Source organism: Acipenser ruthenus, chromosome 13 (genome assembly GCF_902713425.1).
Source record: "Acipenser ruthenus chromosome 13, fAciRut3.2 maternal haplotype, whole genome shotgun sequence".
Lineage (NCBI taxonomy): Eukaryota > Metazoa > Chordata > Actinopteri > Acipenseriformes > Acipenseridae > Acipenser > Acipenser ruthenus.
The window spans coordinates 24,509,571-24,523,351 of record NC_081201.1 but is presented as its reverse complement, the minus strand read 5'-3'; the positions used below and the strand labels follow the sequence as shown (position 1 = coordinate 24,523,351).

The 13,781-nt window shown below is 36.5% G+C and overlaps 1 protein-coding gene and 1 long non-coding RNA gene across 4 annotated transcripts in view; one reads left to right on the top strand and one right to left on the bottom strand.

Annotated features, from left to right (window-relative positions):
- LOC117418250 (TATA-binding protein-associated factor 172-like) overlaps nt 1–2,701 on the bottom strand; it is a 44,905-nt gene extending 42,204 nt beyond the window's left edge. For all 3 annotated transcript variants that reach the window (XM_034031075.3, XM_059035798.1, XM_034031076.3), the window contains exon 1: nt 2,288–2,701. In XM_034031075.3, the coding sequence (XP_033886966.3) occupies nt 2,288–2,301 (14 nt within the window). In that variant the 5' untranslated portion in view covers nt 2,302–2,701. The remainder of the gene's footprint in view (nt 1–2,287) is intronic.
- A 6,311-nt stretch (nt 2,702–9,012) lies between these two features.
- LOC131740166 (uncharacterized) lies at nt 9,013–11,536 on the top strand. The gene is made up of 3 exons (XR_009330793.1): nt 9,013–9,197; nt 10,120–10,189; nt 11,477–11,536. It is a non-coding gene; the product is annotated as an uncharacterized LOC131740166 (long non-coding RNA).
- Nucleotides 11,537–13,781: the final 2,245 nt, after the last annotated feature.

Sequence of the window (13,781 nt, the reverse complement as noted above, 5' to 3'; positions counted from 1 at the left end):
CATTATTCACTAGGTTGAACAACTATTTTTCTACCACTGGGGTATGCAGCTGTAATTTCTGCCCTTTCTGAAACTGACTAGCTATTAAATGTAAAAGGATGAACCCCCTAATATGAAGGGATTTATTTTTCCAGTGCAAACTGCAATATTACACATTACATTATAATTACATTACTAGGAAATATATGATCCATGATTAACCATTATTCTCATAACCTGTTACATCTATTTAAGGAATAAAAGTGCTATATTTAATTTTGAAAATTAAAGATGCAAGCAATACATATTCCTTTTAAAGAACCCACTTGTAAATCAAATCTGTGTGCAATTACTCATGTGCATACACATCCTGCCATTTGAGAAGACTGAAGTGGAGAAGATGACATTGAGAAGACTGAAGTGGAGATGATGACATTGAGAAGACTGAAGTGGAGATGATGACAGGCAATTTTCTTCCCTAAATCAACACAATGCTAAAGAACAGCCACAACTGAGAGTAAAACACATTCCATTACATTACATTACACTATCATCAGTGTCAGCAGCTCCCTTAAAATAGTTTTTGAAGAATAATTTAGTAGCTTACTAAAAAAGTGTATTTTTTTAACCATAACATTCTACAACAAAACTCTTATTGTTTTCTTGACCTTTTTGTTGTCACTATTACCCCTTCTCCACTGGCACATCTAACCCGTGAGTCCTCGGTACGGTACGGGTGGTTCTCCACTGGCCATTTGTCAAGCCAAGAGAGAACCAAACCGTGAAACTCTAGCCACAAGACATCTAAATCCAGCTGCGAGCCGAGCCGAGCCGAGCCGAGCCAGGGGCGGGGTTAAGGATTTTCGTCATTACGTTGCATTGGTCAGTACACTCCCAAAAGAAAAACAACAAACATGGCAGGCAGCGAGTGTGATGAGAGAAAAGTATAGCCTTGGGACGCTGAGGAAGTGTAGGCTCTAATTTCTCTGTGGGCAGATATAAGTGTTCAGGAAGATCTGGAGTCATGCATCAGAAATGAGAATGCTAGTCTCTGTAAGTTGCCTTGGATAAAGGCGTCTGCTAAAAACAAATAATAATAATATAATAATAAAATAATAATGCATGCATTTCTGACAATACACTTAACTCACACTCAACAGAACTAATTGAACTTTAGTAAGTCGATATAAATCACTAACATTTGTGGATTATAAAGAAATTCCTAAATATATTTACAAAATATAGCGATACAAGATACTGCATCTTTTGGCAAACTTAATAACAATAATTAATAACAAATGTCTCGTTGCGTGTGACGTCACTAGCACGGCTCGGCTCTGCAGTGGAAAAACAACCCAGGCTCCCCTGCCATAACCCTACCATGAGGTCGCAGCTCGGTTGTACAGTGGAAAAGAGATAAGAGTCTGGTGACGCCAGGGTGTTGAATATTTATTAGCACAGAACTATATTATTTTTAATTTCCTCATCTATAAATCTGACAAATACAAAACACACAGTATGATAGTCCAAGCTACAGGTTAAAAGGCAAGACAAAATACATTTAGTTCCAATTTCTGCAATGCCAAAACTATGACAGCAAAGTCATGCCTCAACATCATTTAAATAGCCTACATGCCACTTAAAAGATCTTTATCTGGAAATACCCTATCTGATTTCCTCTCCAGCTGCTGTGTTATGGCATGTTTGACACATGAAACAGAAACATACCAAAAAGAAAGTTAAAATGCAATGAAGCCACAATGACCCAGGATTAAATATCGATGACTTCCATAAGGCTGGAATCTATATTTATGTGCTGGGACCCACAGTGGTGTCATTTCGGTTACTGGTGCACACGTTGGAGATAACAGACAGTGTAGCTTTAGTTTGCAGATTATAAAAACAGCATCACAATGATTAACATTCACAACATGCAGCTAAGTGTGACACGCGACATAGCTCCTTCCCACATTTCCATTCGCACTGATGTTTTCGGACCTCAATATATTGTTAAAAAAAAAAGTTAATTTAAAATACTGTACATGTCTAATTAATTATTGACATTAAAATGTAACCCTGATAGAAGGCTGGCGTGAATTTAGCTTTAAAAGCATATTTCCAAAGAAATAGATTAACAATGTCATTATTAAATACGACATTTCATTTATCAACAGTTTTGAGAGTGGTTGCGTGAACAAAATAACTGCACATCCGCCTTTAAACATAGGAAGAAAGAATAGTTCCAGTTGGGCCTGAGAAACAGAATTTAAATAACATTTCATTGTCAGTTTAAAAATAACGTTCCCACCTGGATACGGCCATGATGCTGAATTAGGAACGAAACGGCGATGTTTAGCCCCAAATATCCACCATGCGTTTTCAATAGATCGATTCTTTTTTTAAAATCTCAAACGCTCCGGCGGTGTTGGTGGTAAAAGGCCCTTGCTCTGTCTCGCACCATCCACAGCCTGACACAGACGAAATGCTGCTTTTAATTCATAGCTTGAAAAAGGTCCCCCTTTTCTCCCTAAAATCTCGGGATGTATAGTCACGCTTTAATATACTTTTATATCGGTTTCAACCTCTGGGTTACCCCTCTGCACTGGACCCAAAACTGTGTTTAATTCTAATTAGAAATAAAGAGTAATTTTGATGTTCACTAGAGAGAAGCCAGGAGCCTGATTTTATATGAGGAGCCATCTTGCATTTATTCTTTCCTCCATGGGAGCCGCTCTCTGATTGGTTACATGGGCAAGGGAAGACCAATCAGAGCAGACGTTTTATGGAAACGCGAGGACCCTAGCTCGAAGGGATCCAGCTCTTCTCTACGGCTCAAGAAGACAGGGCCACTGAATTTAAAGCTGCAGTACTACTTAATCCAGTTGAAAGACCAGCCTGTAATAATAATAATAATAATAATAATAATTATTATTATTATTATTATTATTATTATTATTATTATTATTATTATTATTATTAGTTGTAGTAGTATTATTATGTTCTACAAACCCTAACATCATTTGTTCATTTTAAATATAGTTTAGCAGGGAATATTTCAGAAACATGAAATATTCCCTGCTGAATATACAAAGAGTCTAGTAAACTAATGTTATTACATAATTTATATAAGACTTGCCATTTTCATGCCATTTTAACAAGGAGGATTATTTATTTTAAAATGTGTGTTCTGTCAATTTTGTTATATTACTGTTGTGAAGAAAAAAAAAAACTAAACAGCCTTTGCGTGATTAATATTACAAGCTGTATTTAAATAAATAAATAACAAATGTAATATTGGTGGGAAAAAAATACAAATGTATATATTTAATTCTATGATTCCCCCAGTCAGTTTGTGGCATATTGCAAAGTACCATAAACATGTCTAAAATATGCATTTGTGATACGATATATGACCAAAAAGCTGCTCAGGTTTCTGGTATATGATGGAAGTCATGCAAAGCCAGGGCTGCCACACCCCCAGCACCCCTAATTTCAGCGCCCCTGCCAGCATGGTGTCAGAGTGTACTGGACAGTACAGCAGGAGGTGAGAGAAGCCATTAAAGATCCCATAGACATTTATGGAAGAATAATAGAAGAGAGAACCCTGTTGCCACGGATGCATTCCAATACAAGTCAATTCAATTCTGCTGTAATTACAATCCCTCCTGACTAATACTAAAACAATGTTTCAACTCCCTGCTTACAATGGATATGTCTTGTTTAAAGATCTTATTCTAGCAAGAATTGGTTCATTACATATACCTGTTTTTGTAAGAAGAAAGTGGGAATACACATTTATTACAGGCCACCTAATTTTTTTTTCTGACATTTTTTTTGTATAGGCCTATAAAAAAATGGAGAATTCCATTTTTTTTCCAGGCAAAATTAGTTCCACTTTTTTTCTTTCTAATAATAAATTCGACAAATAAAAAGGCTCAGTGAGATTATTGCACTTACCCAAAGATGAACATTTAATTATTTCTCCTCTATTCGCTATAATGATATGATATTATAACTGTGTCAGATTAATTAATGTTAACACTGCAAGAATACCACCCCCCCCCCCAAAAAAAAAAAAACAAAAACAAGCAGGTACCTGTATCACAGTTGTGGTTTGTTCTTTTATTTGGTAGTTTTTAAAAACTAATATAAGTCCAGTGGTGCTATAGCTGCATTTACTCCGAGGGTTAAAACAAAAAGCCTACATCCTGTACTCATAATACTGAGCACACGTGTGCACAGATCTTAAGATGATAATGAGAAAAGCTCAACAAGCTCAATCAACACAGCTTTACATAAAGCTCTCAGACTCAAGCAAGGCAATAACTGCTCCTTATGTAAGGAGTAAAGTCTTGGGATAGCGTTAGGTTTTCAATTCCAGTGACACAATATGATTAGCTGCCTGTTAACTGCCTGAATTACCTCATGGTTTATAGGGCTATAATTATTATTATTTTTTTTACAGCTTTAAGAATATAAATAGATAGGAATGGAAGATCTTTACACCATTAACTATGTAGTACAGTGTTTGAGAAGCCAGTGAAAAGTCTTGGGAGATGGTATAACGGGGATCTAAAGGACATAGCTCGTGTGGGAGAAGTGAGACAACAAGCAGTGGAAGGGTTCAAGAGTGTAGACAGCAGTGCTTTACTGATCAAAATGAAACTGGTGCTTTCAGTTTGGTCTACTGCCAAGGCTGCTGTGGCCACTGACTGTGTACGAGGTTTCCTTGACAACAGTAGACAAGTTCATACATCAGGAAATGGTTGGAAGTTCCACGTTGCCTCAGCAGAGTGGAACTTTATGGTAAAGGAATACTGCAGATACCAGTCTCTAACAGAGGAGTTTAAGTGTGCCAAGGTCCGACTGGAAATTACATTATTAGAGTCATGTGATAAATGCGTAAGGGAGGCAGCACCTGTGTTGAAAACTGGAAGGAAGTGGGCGGCAAAGGAAGCCATGGAAGATGCCCTTCAAATTGGTGATATCATGGGGCAAGTTCAGCATGGAAGAGGAGGTCTTGGTCTCAGTTCAGCTCCTCCTACATGGCACAAGGCAGGTGACTGGTAGTCAACGAGGTGGTGCAAAAGCAGGAGGAGAGTATGAGGTGCGTAAAGGCAGTTTCCCAGGCCAAGCAGGGAGAATGAATGAGATGGGAGAGTGTGGAACAATGCAAAATTGGCTGGTGAGACCTATGGATAATGGAACAGAGCAGGATCAGTTTCATCATCAGGTCAACATATGATGTTCTCCCATCACCACAGAACCTAAACCTCTGGGTAGGAGAGGATCCGTCATGTCCTTTGTGTTCATCACCAGCAACATTAAGGCATATTTTGACAGGATGTAAGGTGGGTCTTAGCCAAGGATGGTTTACGTGGCGTCTGACCAGGTGCTGCGTTGTTTGGCCTTAGCATTGTTCCATCAAAACATTACACACAAAGGACAAAATTGCTCTGTCCAGGGGAGCAACCACCAAGAAAAGTCATTAAAACCAAACCTTGTCTAGGACAACTAGAAGCTGCTAGAGACTGGAAAATGCTGGCAGATGTTGGTCAACGGCTTATTTTTCCACCTGAGATTGCCACCACTAACCTTCAACCAGATATTGTTTTGTGGTCTGGATCAGCACTCCTCGTTCACCTGGTAGAGTTAACAGTACCATGGGAGGATGCTGTGGATGAGGCGTATGAGAGAAGAAACTTCGGTATGCTCAACTAGCTGCTGAAGCAGAACAGCGAGGCTGGAGAGTCCGGGTTTACCCAGTGGAGGTGGGTTATCGAGGATTTGTGGCACACTCTACAACCCGGTTTCTCAGAGATGTCGGATTCAGTGGTCAAGAGTTGCGCCGCACAGTGATGAACTTATCTGAAACAGCAGAGAGGAGCAGCAACTGGCTGTGGTTGAGATGGAAAGATTCTGGTTGGGGATTTCAAGCACAATAGAAAGAAAGCAATGTTGATGCACAGGTAAGTCATCTGAGCTGGGCTGAATGGGGGATGGAGGTGGGTGATGCTGGGATGCCAGAATCACTGTTGAGCCCTCTTGAGGTGTCGTGGGCTAATCGATGAAACACCGAGGATGGAAGGTGCCCACTTGAAGACCCCAGAGATGTACCTTACTCAGCTCAATCCAGACGGTTGTCATGCTGAGGCGCTGGGGAGACCGCACTGTGGTTGATCCCTGGAGCCAGCATCGCAGCCGTTGTGTGTGCTGATGCACCAGGGAGGCAAGATAAGCTGATCCCTGGAGCCAGCATTACACTTTAGTCATCAACACCAGGCAGAAGGATATCTACATCATCAGATGGAGGGAAACGCAAATGGATGGAGACACAGATGGATCACATTAGTTTACTGTAAAGCTATGTCTTAGTTGGTGCTTATCTTGGCGAGAGCCAAAGTCTAAAATCAGCATGAAGTTCTAACATCTACTCTCATGTAATGGAAATCACGTAAATTACATTACAAGCACATTAATAGATTTTAATAGAAATAAGTGAGTGTACAGCTACAGTCAAAAGTTTTGCATCACCCTATCGAATTAATTAATTTTGCTTCATAAAGTCGAATGAAACCTGTTGAAAAATGTGACATTTGTGTACTAGTATTATGGCTTCTGGTAGATGTTTGCAGTATAATTTTGTAATTTCTATAATAATATATATATATATATATATATATATATATATATATATATATATATATATATATATATATATATGTTTTATTTATGTCTCAGTACTAAAATGGACCTCCACTGTTTGTTTTCAAACACACATTCCCTTGACAAAGGTGTGTTAATAGCATAAAGGATCCTGAGCACTGGTAATACAGTTCATTTATGCCTGCCCTGTATTGTATGTATATCGTACATCTTAAAATATTTTCAGGCTCTTGCAGTTGAGGAAGAGCAGTTACTGAAGGCTCTATTGAAGATGGATGAGCAGAGGCTGCCCTCCAACAGTCTATAAGAAGCAAATACTCCAACCGAGGAAGAGATGAAAGCCTATCAGTTTAAACGCAAACATCCTGAAGACCCAATGGCAGCTTATTCTGAAAAATAAGAAAACATTTAGGGCTGGTTTCACAGAGCCTGATTAGCAGACCCACCTTACCCAGTGTAACATCAGGCAAGCCAAGATTAGTTCAAAATAGGGTCTGTGAAACCAACCATTAATAGCTTCCAATTATATTTTTCATGTTTTTTTTTTTTGTACTATCAAATTCCCTCACGTTTTCAACCATTCGGAATGGTTCTTATTGCAATGACTTAAATACTGTGTTTAAGTCAATCTTGGATATACTCTTGGGTTAAGGTACTGGACTTTCAACAGAATTGAAGAGCAGCTTTTCAGCTCTAGTTCGTAAAAGACATATGTAATGCAAGCCATTTCGGGTAATGTGTATTGACAGCAATTGATCCTTAATCCTAAAGAGGCACTTTGCTGATCTAGTCTGTATTTTAAATGTCTCTGGTGGAAGAGATGCTGGCAACCCCAACTCAAGGACTGCTCCACTCAGAATGATTGCAAACACCATACAAAGGTTAGAGGACAGTAAACAATATGGGACATGTAATTAGAGGCTGTATATTTTAAATAGGGTATTGACATAAAATACAAAATTATACTGTCGTAAAAGAGCATTTCAATTCTATTAAAAACTAATAATAATTTGTTTAGTAATTTTTTTCTGTTGTGGTGCTGGTGGGATGCTTACCAGTGCGGGGGTGTTAACAGTGGGATTGTTTTTATATAATGACTCATAATTGCTCCTAATACTAAATATGGCTGAATATCAGTTTTGAATAACATGTTTCTAACTTCTAGCTAAAACCATTATTATTAAATATAACATGTTGTATAAACTGTATATTGTTCTTTGCTTATTTTGTTCTCTTGAATAACTCAATCATTTGTGGATATGTTAGACTGTATTAAATGCTATATTCCTCAATACTAATTGAGCCAATAGTGTAACAAAACTATACTAAATAGTGGATGTCATATAGGGTGCTTATAGAGTAAGGAAGGGGCAATACTAAGAATGTATAATATTAGGATATAATTAGGTGATTGTATTTTGTAATTTGGAGTGGGGAATGCATGAAATAGTATGAAAAAGGTCAAAGCCTGGAAATATGAATTGAATGATAATTATATGATGGAATACATGCTGTAGTATTTGATACATATGGAGTTACAGAGCATTGTCTAGAAGGAATTGACACTACCCTCCAACAAGAGACAGAGAGACGCTTGCAGAATGACTTTGGGCTGGGTTACTATTCTTTTACCCCATTCACACACCTTTGGTAGATAAGAATAGATCATTTACCCATCCTAAAGTACATTTACAAGACATGTAATGTGCAGGAATTGCAGTGTTACTCAAATTATTATTTATTTGCATGTATTCTTTCTACAACACTAGAGAGTACCCTTTATTTGAAGATCATTGCCTCAAGCAATACTTTTTAAATGTGAATTCAGACGTGCAAATAAGTCAAACGTTTTAGACAACCTTATGCATCATGGCACCTAATAACACTAGGGCCTACCAGGCTGATGCAATAGCGCTATGACATATAGCGTTATGACATATCTGCAAATATTAAAATATTAACTACAAGCAAAGAGGTAAGAAAAACCAGCAGAATTCGTAATTTATCCAAACATGTTAATAAACACATTCTTAGTACTTGTAATTATTAACCCACTTATTTGGACGTCGTTCTGTGTAATGCATTGTTTAAAAGAAAAAAGAAAAAATAATAATTGTGTAAGAACTTAACGTTTTTACTGAACACCCGACAGTTTCACTGGTATTTAGCAATGCAACCGGATGCAGACCGCAACCTCAAGCTAGTCCTAACTGTTTTACAAAACAATATTTCAATACATAATTGTATCGTTTTTGTGCTAACCATCTTAGTACGTCCAAATTAATGCAATATAAAGGTTTCCCTTATTTTTATTTATTTCCCCAAATTAAATTAAAGTTTTAGATTTTAGCTGACTACTTTTTGCAACTGGTCAGTATCAAACTGGCCACGTGCAGCTTCTGAAACTGACGTTGACTTCGGACAGGTTAAAAAACAACAACAAAAAAAAAACGTTGAGGCATTGTCGTCAAACCTAACGTTTTCATATTATCGGTATCCATTTCCAGTTATTTGAATACCACTCGACTATTCTTCGAAATGCCTAGTTCAGTGTAAGTAGCCTATACCAGTCTTTACAATGTATGTTTATTATTTTCGCGAATCGTTATTGCTTCAGTTAACTGTTTTGTTACTGCTTATATACATAATACAGTTTACTACTGTGCACATCAATATTTGCTAGTAATATTTAAAAAAGGCAACATTTTTATTGAACATAAAAAGCAAAACTACTAGGGATAACTACAATAATACTTTTCTGGATAAAGTTGTCATGAAAATACATAAAATGCATTTACTAGTCACTCAAACGAAAAAAGTTGTCTATAAAACTATACTGCACTTCGAGTTAAATTAACCACTAGAGGGCAGGCCCTGCTCAACTCCTGGGTGATGTCTGTTAAAACCGACTCACTACTATGTAACTTGCAAATCACAGGTACAATGACAACCAACTCAAAAAGAAAAGAACCGGAATAAACAGGGGTTAAATCAAATAATTTTAAACCATAACATTCCTGGTTGATCTAGATAATTGTAAATTTATATATCAGATCAACCAGTAGGCTTAATGGTAATAAAACAGAATGAGTAAATTAACAATAAACTGCACATTTTTGTTTCATTTCTCAGAAATCTACCAGTTGTAGGTCAACCAGTACATTTAAAGACAAGGATCTCAAAGAATATAAAACAAAACAATATCCATCTTCCTTGTCACAGAGGCAACATAAAGCGGATACTTTTGTGTTTACTGTATAGTTAGTGGTATAGTTTTTATATATAAATTTGTAAATTCCTGAGAGGAATGGTAAAGCACATTAAACAGTATAAACTACAGTATGCATAGTATATCCACGGGTAAAGCATGAGGAAACTGCACACATTTGTTTTCTTTTTACATTAATATATTGTAAATCTTGTACACAGTAGGACTGATTTAGTGCTGTTGTTTTTTATATGATAATTTATTAGAGCATGTTTTTCAAACGACCAGGAAGCAGACGATGATCAGAAAGTTCAACCGCCAAAGCAAGACAAATGGGTAAGGCGACTGACTATAAATCTACAGTGCGTATAATGGATGAAATGTTTACACTTTAAACTCCTAAACTTCTGTTAACTTGATTTAATACTTAAAGTCATCTTTATATTTTAATTAGAATGTTATTCTGTTATTATTGTTATTATTTTCACATACATATGCTGGATCAAATCAAAACTTTGACAACCCACTAATCACACTTAACAAAACTGTATTTAATAGCATTTTCTTTCTATGAGTAGAAGAAATAAGATACAAAAAAAGAACACTCTATTAAATCCAGTTTTGTTAAGTGCGATTAGCGGGTTGTCAAAGTTTTGATTTGGTCCCAGCCATAGTATAATTACAGTGGATTACAATGAACCAAGATACTATAAACTCTACGACTTAGGCTACAATATTCCTTCTTTGTAACACGATTCTATTGCCAACACAATGCTAATTGGTGGCTGTGTGGTCCAGTGGTTAAAGAAAGGGCTTGTAACCAGGAGGGCCCCGGTTCAAATCCCACCTCAGCCACTGACTCATTGCGTGACCTTGAGCAAGTCACTTAACCTCCTTGTGCTCTGTCTTGCGGGTGAGAGGTAATTGTAAGTGCCTCTGCAGCTGATGCATAGTTCACACACCCTAGTCTCTGTAAGTCGCCTTGGATAAAGGCATCTCCTAAATAAACAAATAATAATAATAATTGTGTAAGTAATGGAAGACGCATACAAAGCCATTTTACATATCATACAGTATACTATAGTGTCCAATGCATTGTAAATTACAAAATTACAGTGGCAAACCAGAGTGGGCAGTGTTCTATTGCATGTAGTCCACATTCACTGTAACCCATTTAAGAAATACTCAAAGAAACACAAGTTCAATGACAAAGGTTTCCATGAGAAGTCTTTTTCAATGTCTTCAATGTATACCATTGTATCTATGACTGTTCAGACTGTGTTGATGTTGATACTGAAAGGCTGAGGAACAGCATCTCAACAGGAAGACAAAATATTAGAAAAAAGGTCAAATTAATTGTAAAAATAAACCAGTATTTATACATTAAATAAACAAGTACAGTCTTTAAGTACATGATGCGGTTCGATTCAGATGTTTTCTTACAACAAAATTATTATTAACCTAATTATAATACTGTTCATAACTTAAAATGAACAAAATTTTAATGACTTGTTTTGTTGCTCAGTAAAAAAAAAAAAAAGTACAATAGCATTACATTACATAACAATATTGATATAGCAAAATGTGTTTCTCAGTGTTATTAATAAACAAAACATTTCCCAGCTGTCTGATTTAGGGAATTCTTTAACCAAAATGCAGTCAGAAGAAAGTCTTCACAGTTTACAGAGAGGTACTGTGTATATGTTTTTAATATGTCATAAAAGGAGTGTCATCAAAGTCGTGCTTCAGATGGTCCTGAGGTAAACAGTGAGCTACTCTTCTTGACTGCTCGCAGTCTCTTTGTTGCTGCTGGAATTGAGTAGGTGGACACATGGATGATGCAGTGTGCTTTTATGACTTTGTACACCCCATATGCATTGTGCCTTTTTTCCAAGACAGGTGTGTTTATCACACCAACACGGAAATCTGTAACTGTTTACATCAGTGCTAAACCAATGTACTCATGGAGGACTTTCTTGGTTCATGTTTGGTGAGGCATATTTTGGAATATATGACCCAGTGGTTAGACAACATGCACTGATCTCTCCATGTCTGCTTCATACCACGTACTGTAGGTTTACAAATACTAGCTTTTCCACACAACTTAAGAATACAGCCTGCAAAACACTATGTTTCAGCAGTGTTTATCATGGGACAAAACAGGCCTTTTATGATTCCCAAACATTAACCTAAACTATAGTTTTTGCACTACTTTATAGATTCTACCCTTTTGTTGTTATATATGTTTTGTTAATGTTTTTCAAAGCTCACTTTGATTTATAAAAATAACTTTGCAGTTCCTGGAACCTTTTAGAGAGGGTTTCTCAGTTTTCAAAGCAGCATTTTATTTAAGAGAATGTTTATAAACTCTTAAAAAAAGTTGTTAAGAAAGAATTCCTTCAAACATATAGTAGATCCTAAATATTGCTTGTAGAGGTTTTATACTTTGAATGAAAATCCTTCAAACTATTTTAACGGCCAGGAAGTAACTTAAGTGTCAGACAGGAAATTTGTATATTCTCTAGCTTCCGCAATAAAGCAGTAGCGATGGCACAACAATGAAAAAGAGATTGTGATAGTGATAGTGATACTGCTGTTTGTACCCATTACCACAATGTTCACAAGGCTGTGTATGTTCAGTACATTTATTACAAGAAGTGATTTAATGCTTTTAATTATGGCATATATTCATATCTTTCAAACTGTTCATTGAATTGTGATGACATTTATGAAGAAAATATATTGAGAACAATTTGCCTAAATCACATTTGATATAATCTTGAATGTTATTGCACATACTTGTAGATCACTACCAGTGAAAGCATTCAAGTCCCTCTTTTTTATAACCTCTTGCAACCTATCCGCATGCTGTATACTGGGCCATATTTTCAAAGTATTTACTCCAGCAATTAACTCCTATTTTTTGAAAGACTGGAGTAAACTCTTAGGCACCAGTGGTCATAGTAGAACATTGACGTTTGTTACATACAATTTTTAGGTTACAGTACATTGATAACCATTTACCGTTTACTGTGTTTCTGAGAAATAGGCTACTCTTTCACAAAGCTACATGTGATATATAGATTTTGCCTTTGCTAGGCCCCATATTGTTCAGTAGCTTAACAGCTGTTCTGTTCAGGGATTCATATTGTATATTAACTTCACAATATGATTACCTATAGGTACCTTGGAAAGCAAAAACATTATCTCTGAAGCAATAAAGGACAGGGTAAGAGGGAAATTTAAGGCACTTAAAGTAAGTACATAACTAATTTCTAATATATAACATAACTAAACTTCTAAGTAAGTGCATAACTAAAGGTCCAATAAGAGGTTCCCCCACGTCTCTGTGAACACTCCCTCCATTTAGTTCTGGGCCTCTTGAGCAGAGGCTGCCAATGGTGTTAAATTGTGTTTTTTTTTAATGTCTACTCATTCCACTTGTGATTTGAGCTGGATTGAAACCTAAGACATAGGAAACTGGAGAAGCAGTCTGCGGTGCCACCGAGCCCCCTGAATAGGTAATAGAGGTAGAACGAGTACTAATTTGAATAGTCTAATAGGTAAAAATACTCAGATAGGCCAACTGGTTGCCGATTTAAAAAAAAAAATGTAATAAATAATGTATTTGATGACTGGTACTCAATTTGTGAACTTACTGTTTCATAACACTTTGCTGTTTATGCACTATATTTTAAAACTAATTAAAAAAAAAACCTATGTTCTAAAATGGCATTTATATGTTAAGGGATTGCAAAAGCATCTGAAACCGTACCCTGCAGAATTACTTCACAATCACGTGACGTGCGATTAGTCAACTACCAGTTTCTGAGGCTGACCGTCGCTTTACGATTTGACTAGTAAATTAGCCCACTATTCAGTGCTACCCCTAATATGCAATGTACAATATAACCTCCTATTCCTGCAA